Source organism: Genypterus blacodes, unplaced genomic scaffold, assembly GCF_046128005.1.
Source record: "Genypterus blacodes isolate CSIRO-AG114 ecotype Tasmania unplaced genomic scaffold, CSIRO-AGI_Gbla_v1 ptg000026l_1, whole genome shotgun sequence".
Taxonomy (NCBI): domain Eukaryota; kingdom Metazoa; phylum Chordata; class Actinopteri; order Ophidiiformes; family Ophidiidae; genus Genypterus; species Genypterus blacodes.
In genome coordinates, this window is record NW_027466839.1 from 486,612 (window position 1) to 506,833 (window position 20,222).

Genomic DNA, 20,222 nt, shown 5'->3' on the forward strand with positions numbered 1-20,222 from the left:
TTGTCCCTGTGAGAGGGGGAATCAAGGTTGAGGTTTAAAAATAGAGTCTTTTATCAATTCAGCACTTACCTGTAGCTCAAAGTTGGTTTGATCCAAGAACTTCTTGTTCAACACTGCCGCATACTGATTAATGGCTCGTAGGAACACCCTGGAAAGAGAAGAGGGAGTGTGTTTGGGTTATATTAACTGGTTATGAAATGGGTTTCTGCATTAAAACTAATGTATTTTTCCAGGTATAGTTCCTAATGAGAGGATGCCACTTTAGTATACATCTGTCATTATTAAATCATCATTATTATGTTTGTTAATTACAAAGTACACCCAGCCGTTGTACCGCTGAAGCTGAATTCACTGTGAAAGCATTTGTGAATGTATCTTTCCACTCTTAAGTAAAAATAACTTCAGACAAAAGCTAAGTTTGACATCTAATTTCTCCATGTCTGCACCGTCTTTTACAAAAGTCTTTTGTACTTCAGCGACAAATCCTTTTCTTTCTGACCTTGTGGAAGAATGTGTACTCCCTACAGATGTGAGATAAGTTGAACCTCTTTCTTTGGAGTGAAGTGAACATAAGGGCTTGAAGGAACTCCCAAAAGAGAAAGAAAAAATGTGATGAGTAGACGTTAATAAGAACACTGGCTGATGGGTTAATCCACTCTGATGCTGCAGAATGAAATGTTAATAAGTTAAGTGGTATGAAGCTTTTAGAGGGGAATTATGATTGCTACTTACAGAGTCAGACGCCTCTACTTAACTTCATTCCACACGTATGACACTTACTATTCCAATATTCAAGAATAACTAACAGAAAAAGCATTTATTGTCAGCGCAGAAACAAATGTGCGGCAAAGATTCAACCCCCCGGGTGATCGTGTAGATTCTAATTCACTCGTGCCACTTTGATAATACTGATCAATAAGCAAGTGTGACAAATGATGACTTATGGCAGCACATGGAGGGTGCATTAAGAACACATGATTAAACAACGGCAAGGTGACGCAAGGACAACTGTTTTGCCACATGACTGACTTGTATCAGTGCTTCATGAGCGGGCAATAAAGCATCATCAAGATACAAGACCCTTGTAATTGACAGTGGCAGGTGAGCAGACACTGGATACAGATGGAGCAATTGGCGTGGCTTGACAAAATCTGGATCAGGGATTTCTCACACATCATCCTGGGGGTTTCTTAATGTTTCAGTAGCTCATAATAAGGATCCATACCAGCTGATGATATGGGATTTCCCCCCTCTCTCCAACTGACCTTGAAGAAGAATAACATGACGGTTGGAAATGACCACCGTATGGGATCTGGTGGCATTTCCACGCTATACAATATTCATGTCTGACATATATCACCATTGCTGACTAAGCGCTATCTGGGGATGATGGGTGATACATATTAACGGTCACCTTCATCATTACTTGGATAGGTTAACTGTCATTGAACACCCTTGGATAAGCCATTAGAAGGCCATTTCCCTGGCTCTCTGGCCCCAGAGTGGGAGACCATTCAGTCCCCGGCCTCACCGATGCTCAGACACCCTATTACCCCCCCCCCCCATCCAGTCTCTAAGAGCACAGGCTCCCCCCGTCTGCACACCTCACTCAATTTTCTGCAGCTCTGAACATGCCAATATAGTTGATACGCTTAAACCTGGACTAATGGCAAAATGTGTTTCCATCCACTGCACATGTGGGCAGAGAAATATTACTGTGCTCTGTGGCTTGTCCACCTGGATGACCACAGGCACTGACCAGCACAACTCCAATCTCTATAGGAAATCTCTAATTATCCTCATACAGACATGTTAGTGATACCTCGGTGGTCAAGGCAAAGACCAAAAAAATCACATTAGTAGCTTCCCAATTATTCTGACCATGTATATTTAAGTCAAAGGGACACATTTCCACTCACTTCTCTATTTTCATTCATTTTCTTCATCAGACCTGAGCAAGCAACATCTGCCAACTACCAAACACACATGCTGGCCAAATTGTTTCTTTAATAATCCCTACAACAATAACAAGACAAGGCAAGACAATACAAGTTGGCTTGGCAACCATCCTTCATTCTCCTATTACCCCAATGTTGAAGAATCAAATCTAACTACTTCAACTGCTGCCAATATTTACATGCAATACTGCTCTCAAGAAATGAAGAAAAGCATCAGAAAACATTTAAATGAAATTACTGCAGGATTAGTCATGCCAGTTCGTTTGAAAGTAATAGCCGATTCCAAGCATGTGATTTTATTTTAGTTTCAGGCAAAACTCTTTTTTTAGTAATCCCAGAAATCCTGTTGTTCACCGAGCATTCTGGTTCAAAAGCACAGAACTGCTTGAGAACAGTTTTACTTCTATACTACCTCTTGTAATGTGTCTCAACAGGACAGAAAAAAAGGTCTGCAATCAACCAGTCCATTCTCTACCATTTGGCTGATGATCCAGTCTGATCCTGTGGTTGTTGACATGAGTTTTCAGTCGCAACACAACCGCAACACAGGGAGGGACATGTTGTATGTTAAAGGTGAAACGGTAGCGTAAACTCTGCCTGCCTGAAAGCCTATCTTAAGCAGGCAGCCAGCCTGAGCGTGGACATGTAATGTGCTCTAACGAACAGACAGGACAGTTCCTCTGTGAGCACATCCTGCCATTAATTAAAGTGAAAACCTTAATGAGGGGGATGAAAATAGAACACACTCTCCCTCACAGCAGGCACAGGCTAAGACATTCAAAAAGGCCAAGTCCAAATGAGCTTTTGGCCACTCAAAGTTAAATTCCAACACTTGAAATTTTGTTAAAGATTTTAGAACTCAACAGGATGAGATTTTGTAGAACTGTGGCTCACGTTGCCATTAATATGAAATAGTCCTGATTAATGATTTACTATAGCTGTCTACATTCCCATTGATCCAAAAGGAATTATTCATACACATGTCATTCCATAAGGCCTACAATTAATTACCATAGTGACTCCACGGCAAATATAACTTGAAAATGCTTTGCACAGCCCAGGAACACAGCGATACAGCTGTAGTAACATGACCATGATTCAAGACAGATTATATGGTGAACATTAACTATACTGTATATAATGCAGTCTGTGGTTGCTCTTTTAAGCTTGCATTATTAACAAAGCCAAATGCCAGGGGGAAATGCTTGGCTGCCTTGCAACATCTGCGATGGCCAGCGATTATGCTGCGGAGGGGAAAACAAGAGCTCACTGGGAAAGACGAGGAGACGAGCTGTGAGCTTCATAACTTCATTACAACTACAAGCAAAATGTAAATGACTTGGAAATTGGAGTAGCTACTCAAATTGTAATCAAACACTCATCCGACAACTCCAAGTGTTTGTTTTAGGACCCTTGGATTAGGCATTTAGTATTTTCGGGACACGCTACAGATGAGCAATTCCTAAAAATAGTCTGCTGTCTTCATGCACTCTATTTTTGTCCTTTAGAAGAAAAGAAAAATCAAAGTATCGCTAATCACGTCCAGAAATCACAGGCTTCTTCATTTCCTGCTTAGGGAGGCAAAAACAGACAACTTGCAGATATTCTAACTTTTTTAATTAGGTGCAAGAGAAACGCTGTACCTCCTACATGTTTAAGTCAGTGAAATATCTTTATAGACAAACAGGCATCATTATGATAAATATGCTCCTTCAAATTGCCAGTGTCAGAAAAATCACCCCATTACCGCTGATTGATGTGTTTGTACACATTTCACAGAGCCTCAGCACAAACGAGAGAGGATTCACTTTTTTATATCTATGGCACATATTTTCCACTTCCTGCAGCCAGGCGTGCACAGAATTGAGCTCCGTCAAATTAGTTTGCAATACAGCCACCTAGTGCATATGCTAATGACAATTTATCAGAGCATCATACTTGCTAATTGAGTTCAGAGAGCAGACCCGATAATGATCAGGATCGATTTGCATACTCCTGCTGAATAGTTCCCCTAATCTGCCTGTGCTCAGAGATAAGGCAAGGTCATAAAACTTCCAATTTAATAAATTAGATTACCTTTATTTCACACGCCTGATCTGATATTAGTTCAATCTACCCGTCAACATGCTTACCAACAAATTCTCACTCCGTGACAAAGTTGCTCCATTCCTCTCATTAATTTTAAATACAGCGTATCGGATAAATATATGATCACAGACATTCAGGTAGAATAAGCATTTAGAATACAATAGCAAGAAATCTAAGATCTAAAGGTATAATGATTCCAAACAGAGTGGGAATACTTCACGCGTCTCCAGACTATAGCCAATTTAATAACACAGAGCCCCGTACTGTAGCTGTGATGGCACCAGACACAAGCATCCTGTCACAAATTAGTATTGGGACATACTGTTCTTCACATTATCCTTCAAAATAAGAAATCTTTCTGCAAATCTATTATATCACAGGCAGCCTCTCCTACTTGATGACAAATACATTTGATTGAATCTCTGGTTACCCCAATACTTACATTCCTGATAAACGAACTTGTGAGAGAAATGACATAACTATCATATATATATCATATGACCTATTATACTGTGCTGAAAGGTCGTGCTAGTACTTGGCCGAGCATGTCACTACATAACCGGTCAATGTAAAGAAGCAGAGCTATCATGAGGAAAGGCTCACATCATATAATGGCAGTTCAAGGTAGTCAGGACAACTCACAAGGATGCACACATACTGGACTTTATTGAGTTATGACATATAGCAGTCTGTAACATAATCACATGCAAAGCTGGGGGCAAATCTTCTATATGTAAGTCTAGGCAGGTGGTGCACTTATCTATTGTCTGTAGCTGTATGACGGCCAGAAGCAACAATGGCCGATTAGTGAGTGGCGAGTAGTTCCCTGGCTGAACTAGGTCATTTACTGACACTCTAAACGGATTACAGACGCAATGTACGTATGCCATAGGTACATAATGTGTTCACAATAGTATGAAATGATTGTGGAGAATAAGAGATTTAAAAACAGACCCCACAAGCCAGTGTGGTCTCCTGTGAGCATGGAATAAAAGAAAACAGCTGCATTCCCTTTAACTTGGCAGCACCTTGCGGTGACGGAGGAGTCTCGACTGATTTGTTGCCGACTGCTGCCAGCCTGCAAGACCCGCGACACAAGAATGACACTGAAGGCTGCTTTTCATCCAGACCAAAAGTTTGTGAAGAGGCGAACAGATTACTAATGAGGTGACACGGGCTGATTCAGTAAGAACTGAAAAATACTCCCGAGCTAAGTGAGTGAGCTTTCTCTACTGCCGTCACAGCGCCGGTGAGGTTCACGTTGAGCAATGGGTGAGATGATGAGGCAGATTTAAAGTCTTCGGAGGAATTAGGAAGTAATTAGAACTGGCTGGAATTGCTCATTTATCACAAGGTGCCGTTTCCTGTCTGAAAATTAAGAAGTAATATCTTCCAGTGAACTAAATTAATGTACAAGCAGTTAGAAGCTTATTAAATTCCTTGGAAAAAAATGAAATAGCGCTGCCTTGTAAATGCTTAAAAAACGGAGTGATGACGATGGATAAAACTCACCCAACCAGTAAATGTATGGCAGTACCCAAAACACGAGCTCAAACTGGATACCAGCTGGATATACTTCATAGATTCATCATCCTAGGTGGCTTTATCATTACAATTGACTCACTTTAAACCTGCTAATTTGATTCAGCGGTAATATTAAAACTCGCAATTAATGTAAGTGTGAGTTTTATACAGCACAAGTATTTACTTTGATCCAAACCCCCGAACACCCAACACAATCAGATTGTTAGTAATGATTATAATGCCTCGGCGTATTAGCAGGCTGACATTCCTGCCATGAGTAACCTTTAGTCGCTGTTGATTGCACTGTGCATCAATGCCAACTTTAATGCCAAATTAAATACGCATCAGATATGCAGGCATGGAACGGGGTGAGTTGTTTTGACACGCTGGTAATTTAAAGACAGGGATAATTGGGTTATCAAAGAGAAAGGAGCATTCATCAATACGGCAAAAATGTCAGTAATCCGAGGAAAGGACAGGGAGACGAGAACCGCAGCGTTTTCTGTGGGTATTCAATGCAGTTTCTACTTTAATGAGGTATGTGGGCCTTATTTGATGTATTCTCACTTTTCTTCCACAGCAAGGAAATAACCAGTCGGGTTCACGTTCAAGAATTTGGCCAGCATGTGGGCTCTAACCCCGTGTGATCCAGCTGAAGGAAAGTCCACCTACACACTCTGCCACCCTGCTGCCCCTTGATAATGACTTTGATAAAACCATGTTGAGAGGAATCACACTGGATGGTATCGCTCTTCAGGGGTCACTGCTTAAAGGTCAGCTGACAGGGTGCGATCCTAGCAGCTAGAGTGCAATGCACTCTGCGGGTAGCGATGTACAACAATGCAACTTGTCTGGGGAAAAGGCTTATTGACAAGCGGATACATATTCATCAACACATGCACGCACACCGACAGCAATCTACCTTAGTGGCGCACCTGGCATTTACATTACAGCTGTTTGAGCCCCTTTATAATGCAGAGATGCAGATTGATAGAGATGAAGAGATGAAGATTAACTCGTGACTTGTAACCTATACTGTCAGGCTTTCATGCATTTACAAACAGCGAGCAGAAGGTGCCTGAATACATTTAGTCAGGTAGTATATTTGTTAGTCAGTCAGTACATTTTTCCACTGTGATGTTGGTACGTTGTGTTCAAAGTGACAGAGAAACAGAAGTACCTGGTAATTGCAACATTAAACACTATATGTTGCAAGCCACGTTTCTCTAAAGCGATCATCTTAGGGTTCCTCTGAAAAGCGGCAGTCTTATTCTAATTATTGTGCAATTACCAACCGGGTTCCAGCATGCAGACACAAAGCGCGCGCGCGCAAACACACACACACACACACACACACACGGGCTGTCACCACATTAGCAAAGCAGTGGAGCAGGGAAGCCTTGGAAAGGTCAGGCCTTTCTTCTGGGCTCAGAGGAGAGAGCTGAGGCAGGCAAAGCTCTGGTAGTGAACACAGACGGGATCGGGCAGAGATCATTTGGAGGGTTCTGTCACACCTCCATGGAACATATAGTATGTGAACATATTATTAAATGTGTTATTACATGACTCCGTTTCTCATTACATATGGATGATGCTACCCAAAAAACATTAATATTTGAAGCAAATGGCCACTTTTTAGTAATAGTCCAGTAAACATTGGTTTCAATGTTTTAGATGTTGCGTCTTTCTGAGGGAGCTTGATCAAGCTTGACTGGGTCGCCTGGGTAGGGTGTCTGGTATTATGAGAGCCATAACACCTAGAATACTTAAACAAAATAATTACTTTTTATTAAACACTTTAAGAACTAAATGCACAGTATGTACGACATTCAAAGTAATCTTTAATAAAACTAGACTTTGTATGGATTGTGTATTTGTGATGTCTGGATCTAAAAAGAGCTCTCTCTTTTAGATATTGTCAACTCAGATACCCACAGGCCCACAGGCAGTAACTTTCTTCTCTTGGTGGGTGGAGAGTTGTGTGGGGGAACACAGGAGCGCGGCTTCAGTTGCAGCCTTTCACTCCAGTGGTTTTTTTTCTTTTTCTGCCTTCAAAACTTGCCCTACAAGTCCTGGGTTAATCATGGAGAGAACGCCAACCGCCTGCCAACCGGCTTCAGAAACCTTTGCCTAACGAGTCAATGAGGGACTGATGCAATGGGTTAGTGTCTATGTTTCAGAGCAGCTTCTTCAGCTGGTCTGGACCCATCATCTTTTCATCTACTACACAAGGCGCTCCAAATAGACCCTATTCATTCCCCAATAAACTTCTCTCACACATAATTAACGGCTCTGCAAGACACCTGAGGTTTTATTTTTGGCCAACGAGGCCATTTTGAGGTCATTCGATGCCAACACTACTAGTCTACTATTTAAGCGCTCACATGTCACAGTCCTGCTATGATGGAGGAGATACAAGTCATGTAGCTGGATCTGAAACTAATATATTTACCTCATGATGCCAGTGAGAACTACTCTATTTTCTGTATGTATGACAACACACAACTTTATTGGACATGTATGATTTCAGAGAATCACAGTATTTACCTAACAATTATTCACACAATCTGTTCCGTATGTCTTTTGGCTGTCGGGTGTTTAGACTGGAAGGCGGCATATTGCCAATGAACATTGAATTAAATTGAGGATGATGACTGCATTTAGTTTGTGGTGATTCAGCACATTGCAGGCCATGAGGTTAAAAACAGCACAAGCAGCCAACAGCTGTTGACGTATAAAAATGTGACGTGGGGCTTTTCATTCCTCGAAGAAAATAGAGATTGAAGAAAGTGCTTAAGTTAATGTCTATCTTGTGCTAATTCGGTAAGTGCTCTTTTGCAAAAATCAAGGCTTAAACACAGGGCACTCACACCTCTATAAAAAGCCTCCACATGCGGCCGTCAGACAGGTCTGTGTCAGTCAAATCAAAGTGCTCATGTAATTATGACCTTGAGTTACTCAAACTTGTTGCCTGCCATTTTAGAGAACAAGTGTAGGTCCATCTCCACCACCAATTAGCTGTCATTATTATGACAAGGCCAGTTGGCACTGGGGCTAATGGCAGTCAACAGCAAACCAGACCGATGCTGCTGTCCGTGATGCAATTAGAGTCCATAAATCAGTTTATAACCTGGTGGGAGTAAGTGGCACTGGGTGGAGAAAAAGGAGTAGGAGCAAACGACTGCTGCTGGGGCAGATTCCCATCTCATTAGTGGTGCCATCATAATGTGTGGACATGGAAACATTAAAGTACTGTCTGTCTGTGCTGTGGGTGGCTGTGTGCTGAACATGGCATATGTTGACTTCCCAGAGACAACACTGACAAAGGAGTGACAGATCATTTGCAAGGCATCCAAATGTGATCAGTATACCTACATTTTATAGCTCTAAAAAGTTATGGAGACCTCAGAAAAAAAATCTCACTGAACTATTGGATAGTTAGATGCGACTGAGAGACTGCTGGGAATTCAGCCAGTCTACAGTACAATGCAATCAAAGTCAAGCACTTCAAGTCTATTTGTATCACCCAATATCACATATAGTATCACATACAATGTCTCAATGGGCTTTAAAGGAACACACAACAAATGGTTCCTGACCCAGCCCAAAGCTCGCTTGGAAGACAAGGAAAATAAACTCACATGTAAGGAAAAAGGAAGAAACCTTGGGAGAGACAATTCAAAGATAGATCCCCTCTCCTCAAAGGGCCAGTTGTGCAACTGGAACAAACGATCAAGTGTAATGGGAAGAGAAAGTAATAAGCATGACACATTGGACACAGTTGCCTCTGCTGTATATCAAGCAGAACGTTTAGACACGAAGGGGAAAAGCTGGATGAAGCATTTTCTCACGGGACTTCAAACGGAAACCGAGGGATGTCGACGAACAAGGCAAAGTCTGTTTATTTGTAATAGCCGACACCAGCGGGTTAGACAGGCTGAGGTGTGAAAACCGCATGATGAGTCAGACTTTGACAAGCTTAGTTTTCATTGAGTTGAACGACGACTTAACTCCGGTAAGTGGCTGCATGAACCGACCAGAATGTAGATTTATGCTCCCCGCTGTCAGAAACAAGCGCGAGCAGACAAAAGATTCAACTGAGAAAGCTGCTGCTGCTGCTGCGGCGGCGACGGTGATGACACCTTGGCCTCTCGACTGAAAAAAAAACGATAATCCCATTCATGTAACACAAAGCTTGATCCAAGAATGAACAGCAAGGAGCTCAGTGATGTCTGGGAGTGTCAGGGCTGTGGAATGGTTTTTCAATCTGTGACACATACCAACACTGCAGCTCATTTGACAGCAGAACGGATGGGATTTCCACACTAGTAGGGGCACAAGGGAGCTCTCACCTCAAAGCTACACAAAGCCTTTTTGCATTCTGACCCAGGTGGCAGACGGTGTTTACGGGAGGACTGTACGAATTCCAAAAGGAATCTGGAACCGTAGCAATAATAAAGGGGTGATGAAGACAGTAGAGCCGAAATGGAATAGCAATACAATCTCAAACCAAGTATTCCAGCTGCCCTGGAATGGTATTAGGGACGAGTGGGTCGAGGGGGGAAGGTGTTCAGGGTGAAGAAGGGGCTGCACCTGATGTAAATGAGCGGCTGCGAGCTTAGATTCAATGTATAAAATGCTAAAGAAGGTGTGGTTTTTTCACATTTGAGAAGGTAAATCAATCTGTAAGAGCATTTTTGCACGTTAATCGATACAATGTTGCTCATCTAATTAAATTTCCACAAACAAGTGTCTGCAAATTCATCCAGCAAATTCAACAACACACAAATACCAGAGGAGGAGAAACTGACAAGTGCTGCTGCGTCATTGCCTAATACATCACAGACACGCATTCTAGTACGTCTGCCAAACGGCACTGAACTATCATTACCGGCACCGGAGACCTGTTACATAAGCTCCTTCTGACAACCGCACTAAAGCGTCTCACTAAAACCCCTTACCTGCAAAAGCAAATACTGTTCTTTTTAGACTTGCAACAACAATGCAATAAGGCAAAGTTCACATTAATAAAACATCGGAGCGAGGCAGCACAAGAAGCAACAAAGTAAGGAGATGCTGAGGCAAACTATTAGAGATTAGCAGGCAGTATACAGTACATCCAAACGCATTAATAATTCATGCCATTGTTTGCGGCTGCACTGACTGCTCGTCTGATTGCTGCATTGCTGAGGCCTTGTGTCGATATTGGCATGGCAGGGAAAGAAAAAACTAGAAATATCCCGAACCAATTCTGACTGCCGTTCCTTAGCAACAACAGTGTAAGGAGATCAAGTATTTCGTGCGTGCGTGTGTGTGTTGTAAGAGAGGCGGTCCAGCAGTGTGTGGCACTTACTTATTTTGCATCATGTTCATTATGATCCAGTCCGAGGGGTACACATTTTTCCCGATGAGATCTTTAAACATGATAAATGTTTCCATTAGGAAATCCTGCAAGAGAGGGGGAAAGTTTTCAAAAATCAAAAGTTATTCTGCCCACCTTCGTGATAAGAGCTGCTGGAGATAGACACGGACCCTTAGGAGTCTACAGCTATCAGGTACAAAATGGCTTCAGATTACTTTTTTAAGTCAAGGTGACTTCTTTTTTTCTGGAGGGCACTTAGAGCAGTAATATAGCAACATAATGCTCCCATGGTCAGCAGGAGACTGAGATTACAACATTTTATGAGTCATATGAAACATGTATATGACATTTGTGTTTGATATAAAGAGCCTGTGAGACATCAGACTGTGTTAAGTCGCTTAGAGGCTTTAAAATCAATCAATTGGTCCTAGTTACACACCGTTGGGCACAACACTTACTAGCTCTATATTCCATTAGTATTAACATTCAATTTTCTTTAAAATTCTGTGATTTCTGGTATCATCATGTATCCATTTACAAGAATAATGAATTGGTCTAGTATGCCTCTCAAAGTGCAAAGGTTTTACAGCTCTACAACTAAATGTGCATAACTAAATCTTCGGGAATTGACCTGAATCAAATCGGACTAAAAAATCTGATCAAATTGGGTTTTTTTTTTATGAATCGAATCAGATCAGTCTCAATATCCAGCCTTTCTCCCAGAGTAATATTTATTACATCTCTTCTCAGCACAGTCAGGAGTCGGCCCATTAAGTCCTTATTGTGATTGAACGATTGTTATATTGGCCATTTAGGAATTGAAGCTCATTCTGCCATTGCACAGATAGAAGGCTTCTTTTAAAACACAGATTTTAAAACATATGTAAATGTGTGTATAATCCGTTCCTGGATATGAGCGCTCACAGCTGGAGCCCCGGTGCTTTGGAGTCATCTGTTGGGAGGAAAATGGCAAAGCAACACAGTCTGCTGGATTGCGGCCAGTTTCTGAAATGTGGATATGTGTTTGTTGTCTTCGTCTCCTGGGAAGCCCCTGATTAATATCTTTAATCGATCCCTGAATCTGCTTTAATAAACTCGACCTCACACTGAACATGGTGCCAGCACACACATCCTCAACCAACCAAAAAGGGGCAGTTCCCACATTCTAAGAGTAACAAAATGCTAATCTGACATCTGATAGTAGCATATAGCCCTTTATGAGAGGATTTGTTCATTGTGTGCCTCTTTTGGGAGCAGTTTGGGAGCAAAGGCTAAAACGAAAAACTTTCAACTGAACAACTTTCGACATCTGAAAAAAGAAGGGGTTGACAACAGCACGGATTGTAAAACAAGACTGCCTGTAGCGTCACAGCTTCATCCTGAGGACCCGGGACGACACTGATAAGGTGTACTCACCACCACATCACTCCTTATCTTGCCAAAGGTACCGATCAGATGAGCGTAATGATAGTCGTCCATCTGCCTCAGTGTCGCGGTCATGCTGGCCACAAAGCTGCCCTGGAAAAAGAGAGAGAGAGAGAAACGCTCAGATGTGAATCCAACACGCAATCAGCACACATTTGAGTTTAAGCTTGAATGCCGCAGATGGAACAACTCTGTGCCCGTGATTTCGACGGACAGTGATGAGCAGACGTGATTGGATTTGAGGACGGAATCAAAGCTCGGTCTCGCAAGGTTTAAAATGGTAGACACCCTCACTCGGCGGCTGATCTCATTAACCTACTGCCCCCCACTTTGTCTCCACTGATTATAATGTGTGTGAGGTCCCGAAAGTGCTGTCTTTAATTCGCAGTGCTCCATCCTGGCACCGGTTAGCAAGCTGTACATGTGCTGCGGGGAGCAGATAAGGGAAGGTAAATGCGTGGTTGGCGGCGTGGAGAGAGGCTACCGCTGCCAGTCAAGTGTCATGCCAGTGATGTGGCTGCAAAGCCGATAGACAAAGGCTGAGAAGCGTTGGCGATAAGAATGTGAAGTGGAAACAGGAACCTCTGAGAGGAATATTTCCTACAAAAGGACTTTAACATAACTGAGTAGGTGATGAAAGTGTAGTGCTGTGCTGGACTTGAATTAGAACTGTAGAGCTTGAAGGTGAGGTTGGGTTCCAAGAAGATTATCTATGTTACATTAACCAAACTAAATATATAAAGATTAAGAGTTCATCAAGTTCCACCAACTAGCTAATCACACACGCATCAAAGTAAAGCCTTAAGTGTACTGACACAAAACATGAAGGTACAAATGAGTGATGAAGAATCTCTAAAGTTCGAAAGAAACTACCTGTCCGCAACCGTCAAAATTCCTGAAACTGACCTTTTCCTTGATTCTATCGCTAACAGCAGTACCAATTTCCATTATAAGAGTATGATTAAAAGCATTCTAAGCTAACATAACACAATTTCAAGGTGCAGGGACAGAGCACAGGGAATAAGGCATTGAAACAAAAGGGGAAATTCAGTCTTTAACTGGCAAACGTCTTCACACAAAAACATGTGAGCAGGTACAAAAAGAATATACCTAATTAAGGGGAAGCAGACAGATACCGGGACAATTTTTTGAGAAGTGAGGACTCTTCGGGGGCTGCTCTCAAGTGACAAATCTATCTCAGATACTTCATGTCGGCTGAATTATATCCTCGCAGGACATTCCATTGAACCAGAGCGCCTCTCCTTGAGCTGTAATTAGAACCCCGGCAAACAAAGACTCGTCTCCGCTCACATTTGCTCCCTACTCGACCCCTTTATCTTGTGTTGTCTGTATGTATTCCCGCTGTTGTTGCCGTACCAGTCTTACCGACGTGAACAACAGGACAACTAAATAACTACAGCAAAAGATAATCACAAAAAAGTTTCCCAAACAATAAAAAATGCAAACATCTATTATTCATAATGCCCCCCCCCCCACTTTTTCTAATGTCTTACACTTTGTAGAGCTGGTAAGTGCTTCACTTTCCTGCCTGTAAGGCTCCACAGAAACCAACGTGACTCATGTTATATTAATATTAAAATGTTTTTCTTAAGCACAGGGTAAGCCTAATTTGCGAGGGCACGTTAGGTTGCTCTTTGTCCTACAGTGCAAGAAAAAAGCCAGACCCTAATTAAAAAGAACTCGATTAGAAACAAATATAGCCGCGGTTGAAATCACTTTTTAGTCTCTTCAATGGAGAAGAGGAAGATGCCACTTAGGCACAAGATGGATAAAGAAGAGATATACGAGTGCAGGGTTGCCGGGTAATCGGGTTAGTGGGAATAACCTCTGGGATGGTCGGTGGCGACAGCGGTGGTGTTGGATTAATGTGTACCTTCTTGGCGACGGCAACATTATTCAAGGACTTGTTTGGGCATGTCGGGCACATCCTTCTTCATTTCAGCTTTAATTTGTTGGTTCCAGGAGTGCGACTTTTGTGACACGGCAGAGGCAACTCCTCTCACGTCGGGACAGCTTTATGAATTAAAAAGGAGCAAAGGAGGCAGCGCTCTTTAGAAGTTAATGTTGCCAATCATGACTCCCCTCACTGTGCAGACCGGGGCGACTCCATCAGTTGGAGATCGTCCCGCGTTCATTACATTCTTTTAGTTCTTTAGCTGCGAGTGAATGCCTCAGATGAAGAGCCTTCAGGGCAAACTTGAATGAGCTACTTGCCATAAAGCTCCAATGGTGTGAGTGTGCATTGTACAGTAGGATAAACCCTCTCAGCTTATTCCCAATGTTCAGTCTTGTCTGCCAACAGCACAGGCATACATATGCCATTGTTAGCATTGATCTGATTCCTGTAATGTGGCGCTGTGAGACATGAATGCTATTAAAGCTTTTAAAACAAATGTAATTGCTGTTTCAGGCCGGGTGCATGCTTGGTGCAGATGTGGCCCGCCACAAAATGGATTGTCCATGTGTCCGCTGCATACATGACTCCCTCCAGATGACCGCAGGCACTTTTAGTATGATGTGTGTTTTCAGGTTGGACAAATCATCAGAGGTTCACACTAAGAACAGGATTAACATCTTTCAATATGTAGTAATTAAGGTCGAAATACGTAACAGCAACACATGGCGCACTGCGAGAATAGACATATGACTCAGGGTTGCAAATAGAAAAAGTTAAGGAGAGCCGCATCGAGGTCTCCATCTCTGCACTGATGAGTGACACTATTACAGCCTTCAATGTAACATAGCTGACTCAACAAATCTATCCGTGTGACTGGCGGCGTTCGGAATAACTCAAAGGCCAGCCTGTCCTCTCATGGCTCATCCTCTAGTCCCCTCTTTTATCACGGTGATGAACCTGATCCGGTAACCATGGCAACACCTTTTTGACAGCAAAACGGATAGAAGGGAGTCATATGAAATAGATTTCCCGAAAAAGAAAAAGAAGAAAAGGTTTGGGAAAGAAGTCTTTCCCTCACCATGCACATGTGGATCAAATCTGATGTTGGTTTGGGTGAAGGCCCGACTAAAGAGAGAGAAAAATATCGTAACATTGTGTCATAACTGCTAAATTGGGATTAAAAGCAATAGAATATAAATCAGTAAGACTTCTAGAACATCATCAAATAGACTGTTTCAGATAAATGTATAGTCGATTCCACTTTATATGGTGTTAGTGATGTTCCAAAGAGAGCTCTGCTAAAGCACAAGACAGAGATGCTAAATGAATCGGAAATGAAACGGATGTGAATTGTCAGCGATCCATAAGCATCTACCTATTGAAACAATTACTGATACTGATGATGCGCTATGGATATCCTTCACAAAGTCCAGACGCTGCAGATTTTCTGAAAGCCCGCTTCCATATCCATCTTGCGCTCGGGGGCAAATGAGACGGAATCTTAGCGGAAATGAAAAAGTAGTGATTAGAGGGCAGGGCCAGATCCATCATACTGTGCTCTCCAGCTCGCGTCTATCTGATAATTCATCTCACTTTAAGCGACTGACAGCAGGGAAGCAAAAAATTGATGTTGGCTCTGGTAGTGAAGGGTTACCCCCATAAACAGAGTATTGTTTTAAAGCCTTTAATTGGGCCGGCGGGGGAACAGACATCGCGGCCTCGGGAGAGATGAAGACTGAGCCTCCAGCTGCCTCAAGAGGAGCTGACAAAGAAGCAGAGAGAAAGATGAGCGAGGGGGGTCGAGGGGGGGTGACCAACAGGGAACAAGATGACACCCCATCCCTCCTTCCTAGCTTTAGGCCAGATGCAGATAGGAGGATGCGCAGGATCATTACAAAGGAAATTACGCATGGACACAGAAAACCCTCACATGGGTATTCCGCAACTTCAGTGATGAAAATATTCTTCCGGAAACACGAGCGGTCAGCAGCACTGCTAAGTCATGGAGCCTTTTCGTTATGCAGACGAAACTCAGAGGGAAGAGAGAGAGAGAGAGAGGGAGAGAGAGAGAGAGAGAGAGAAAGAGGCGTAGCAGAATGGGCTGAGCTGACAGATAACCCACAGCACACAATGAGATCTTCATTTATATTCTCTTCAATTTGCCCTCTTCACTCAAGTATGGCACAAAGCATATTGTTTGAGCTGAGTTTCGAAAATTTCCACTGAGGTGATTTTTGTGATCAGAATTCAAATGGAAAAAAGGTGAAATGATCACCGCTTCATTCCAGGGAGAAATATTAGACTTTCTATACTCGAGTATACTCTGAAATGTTCTTTTAAAGGCTTATGTTTCATAGGTACATTTCTATGTTTCATGCATTTCACTTTTATAATATTTAGATTTTTTTTATTGCTTCTCAACCAAATCTTTAATTAGAGCCTGATTGATATAGAGTCAGGCTTAATTATTGGTTGATATGAGCTTAACACAGTACTGTTTTTTGGGTCTATTAGAGGAATTATGAGTCTAGGTTCCTTGTACCTGATTCCAATCCTGGGACTTGAGTCATTCTGTGATAGTGCGTGTGAGTGAGTGAGAAAGTGAGTGAGTGAGTGAGAGAGTGACACCCAAAGTGAATGAATGGCAAATAGTGCCGCTCCACTACATTGCCTGAGAGATCAGATAAAACATTTTTATTTAAATAAACAAGGGAATCAATTGAGTGGCTTAGATTACAGATTTACTTGCCATCACCAGGACGTCTGAACCACATAGTTTGCAATTTACAGTCTGCAGAAATTTGAATTAGCATCAGACTGACTCACAGACGTGCTTGTGTGACGCAAATTTAAATTAATAACCTAGCTTTATGAGTTCCATCATCATTTCTTATTGCTGGGAGGACCCAAGTGGAGTCCCTATCAGCGCTGATTACATGATGAATCATAATAATGGCGTGAGCATGAGCTCACTGCTCATTAATTGGTGGTGCACCATGCCTCTGCCAGCGTGGCCGCTCTCTTTGAGTCCATTTGGAACGGGTCTAGTTTTTCTTTGGTCTAGTATGACACAATCGCTTTCAGGTGCGGGCAATCTAGTTGAAAAGGAACTTGCCCACGTCCGTCACCCTGATTTTTTCCCCACCGACACTGCACACACATACAGCGTTAAGAACAAGGGCTGGAAAGGCAGCAGCTCTTGAGCATATTTCACACTGGCTTGTCAAATGGGGGCAGAGCTGACACTTGCAAGGTATTTGGCCACTGCTGCAGCATTCGACAGCAAGCCCACTTGGCACAAACATCGGGCCCTGGCCAACAAGGTGGCGGGCAGGCAGGTCAGCCAATGGAATTAGCGGAGGACCCGTTAGAGGCCAATGGCATCCATTCACACTTGATTTTTCATCTTCAGGAGTGCCTGGCCTAATATAATATGACGTTCGGCTAAACACTTGAGAAAACACAGGGATAAATAACAACCGTGAAAATCTCGGGCAGCCAGCCATGAAAGTGACCCGCTATGCCATTCATTCACAGTATACATATTAGATGAGCTTGAGGGCACAGTTTCACACTTTAATACAGGTGTCTGGACATAGAATACCTTGATGTATTAGACAGGGAACCGCACTGAGAGACAAGGCCTGACTGATAAGGAAAAGCCATGTGTCAATTTCTAAAAATGCCCGGTGCATTTGGTGGAAAGTAAATTGACGTTATTGACCGCTGCCTGGAGTGCATGGCAGATTGTGTGGAGGGAGGAGGATGAAGGTGCTGGTCAATAAAATGTTGTCATGTCCATAGCAAGGTTGAGATTGCCCAGACTTTTTGTAATTTAAGGTCACAGCTACCTTCGAGTATCGGGGGCCGGAGGTGCTCCACACTTTGAATTGGCTCTTGGCAGCCTGACTGAGCCCAAGGCAAAGCCAGACAATAAGAACGGTTTTGACATTTCTAGGGGGGGAAAAAAAGAGTTGGCAATATCCAAACTGCCTGGCATTAACAGCAGGTGTCATAATTTATCCTAATCTCTACCAACATTCACCCATAATAAGATAACACTGTAGACATCATTTCCTGTCTCAGTAACCTGGACTAAAAGCGTATTTAGTAAGTGAATCTTGAGCTTTGATGGATGATGTACGTCTTTCTTAATAGCCTGGATACTTACTTGGGCAGGATGAGAGCCAAATCTGTACACAGATTGAGGATTTGACCAAAAGACCGAAAGACGGCAGCAGATGGGGACAGACGTATGCGCTAGGCACATTTTCAGCCCTCATTGCCACATGGAGACTTGTCAGCTGACACAAACACACAAACACACAAACACACACACACACACAGTTCACCTCTCACTCATGACTGTCATGTGCTACTGTACTCTAAGTTGACAGATTCCTACTCGATCCAGTAATTCAGTTCTATACCAAATTTGACACTTAGAATTGCCATGTACTGGCATGGATGAACGCACTCAGAATTTCAGAGGAAAGATTGGATATGGATATGAAGCTGAACAGTAGCTGGGGTGTAAGCTGGTGAAAATGAACGCTCTAGGTGCCATCTGTGAGTCAGTAGCTCCAGAGTGGTTTAGGTTTGCATGCAGATTTGGACAGATGGGGGCAATATGGAGATTTGGGAATCCAGCAAAATACGGAGTGACTTCTTCTACTTTCACTTGTTTAACTGTAAAACATGTTGTAGCACTGAGCTCAAGTGACAACAAAAGAGAGGAGACCAGCGTAGGAAAAAATATAAGTGAGGTTTCACTATATCAGCCGCAACACTCAACTCAAATACAAAGCTGAGATGCATGACCTCATTTACATTCCTGACAAGGCACTGCAGCAAAATTGAGGGAAAACTGAGATTTTGGATCTTCACTTGACCACAGCGATGCGTGACCTTTGCATGCAGTAGGCAAGGACATCAAATCGGAGTCCCTGAGGGCTTAGTGTCGAGATAATGAAATCAATAAAGGAGCAGAGTCACTCCAGTGACTTGTCCATTGCCAGTGGCCTGTCCATCTGAGAAACAGTGTGCTTACACAAGCAGATCTTTGAGCAGATTCCAATAGGAGAAAATGGAAAAGCCCATTTCCAAACCCACATACTGTACACGTCACCTCCCAGAGGAGATTATCTATTAAACAAAAGCCATTAACCCCCGGGTCAAATTTGAAACACTTGACGATGTTCCAAGGTCAAACTCTTCACAGATGTTATTCAGAGTTTTGCTGTTGAACCCAGATACTGTCGGCGTCAGACGGAGCAATAACAAGGCTGTGAAGCAGACGTGTTACTGTCACTCCCAAACAAGAAGCTGATCTCATAAAGCTCTATTGTAAGCGTCAGAGCATTACTCAGAGTATGTGTTTATGAGACGCAGGTTGGCCTCTGACTGAAATTTTATTTGTTGACTAATGGCAGCAAGGGCAGACTGAGCAAATCCTGCGTCACAGTCGAGCCTCACTGGATCCAAATCACATCAATCCTCAATAACAGATAACATTTAAAGTAGAAACATTATTTTGTTTACAGGATTTTATGGCTATAGGAGTCCTTAGTGTGTTTTTCTCTAAATGTTGTTCTATGGGCAGCTGTCCACTGTTTATCTTAAGAATCCACAGTGAGCATATGTGAAGGCCTATTAAAGCATTCAAATACACAAACACACAAACACACACTGCTGTCTGAAGAGCTACACCTCATTACTATGATACCTGAGGCTTATTGCACAACTAAGGGCTTCCTGATGAGAGAGAGAGCTCCAAAAAACAGAAACATCCAACCAGGCATTTACAGCTCTGCCTTTAAATGATCAAGGTTTCACCGAGTGTGTAATTTCCCTCTCCTCGTTCTGTTCATTAAACACAACAATGGAACGTCAAAAATCAAATTAGGGCTAAAAGAAAAACGCTCAGTCCCCAGATGAAACCCAAGGC

At 42.6% G+C, this 20,222-nt stretch overlaps 1 protein-coding gene across 2 annotated transcripts in view; it reads right to left on the minus strand.

The window, feature by feature from the left end:
- The window catches only part of dock1 (dedicator of cytokinesis 1), a 141,345-nt gene that overhangs the window by 34,388 nt on the left and 86,735 nt on the right, over window positions 1-20,222 (minus strand). For both annotated transcript variants that reach the window (XM_076143549.1, XM_076143550.1), the window contains exons 28-30: window positions 12,349-12,450; window positions 10,924-11,018; window positions 70-148 (exon numbers count right to left, since the gene is read on the minus strand). In XM_076143549.1, the coding sequence (XP_075999664.1) occupies window positions 70-148; window positions 10,924-11,018; window positions 12,349-12,450 (276 nt within the window). The remainder of the gene's footprint in view (window positions 1-69; window positions 149-10,923; window positions 11,019-12,348; window positions 12,451-20,222) is intronic.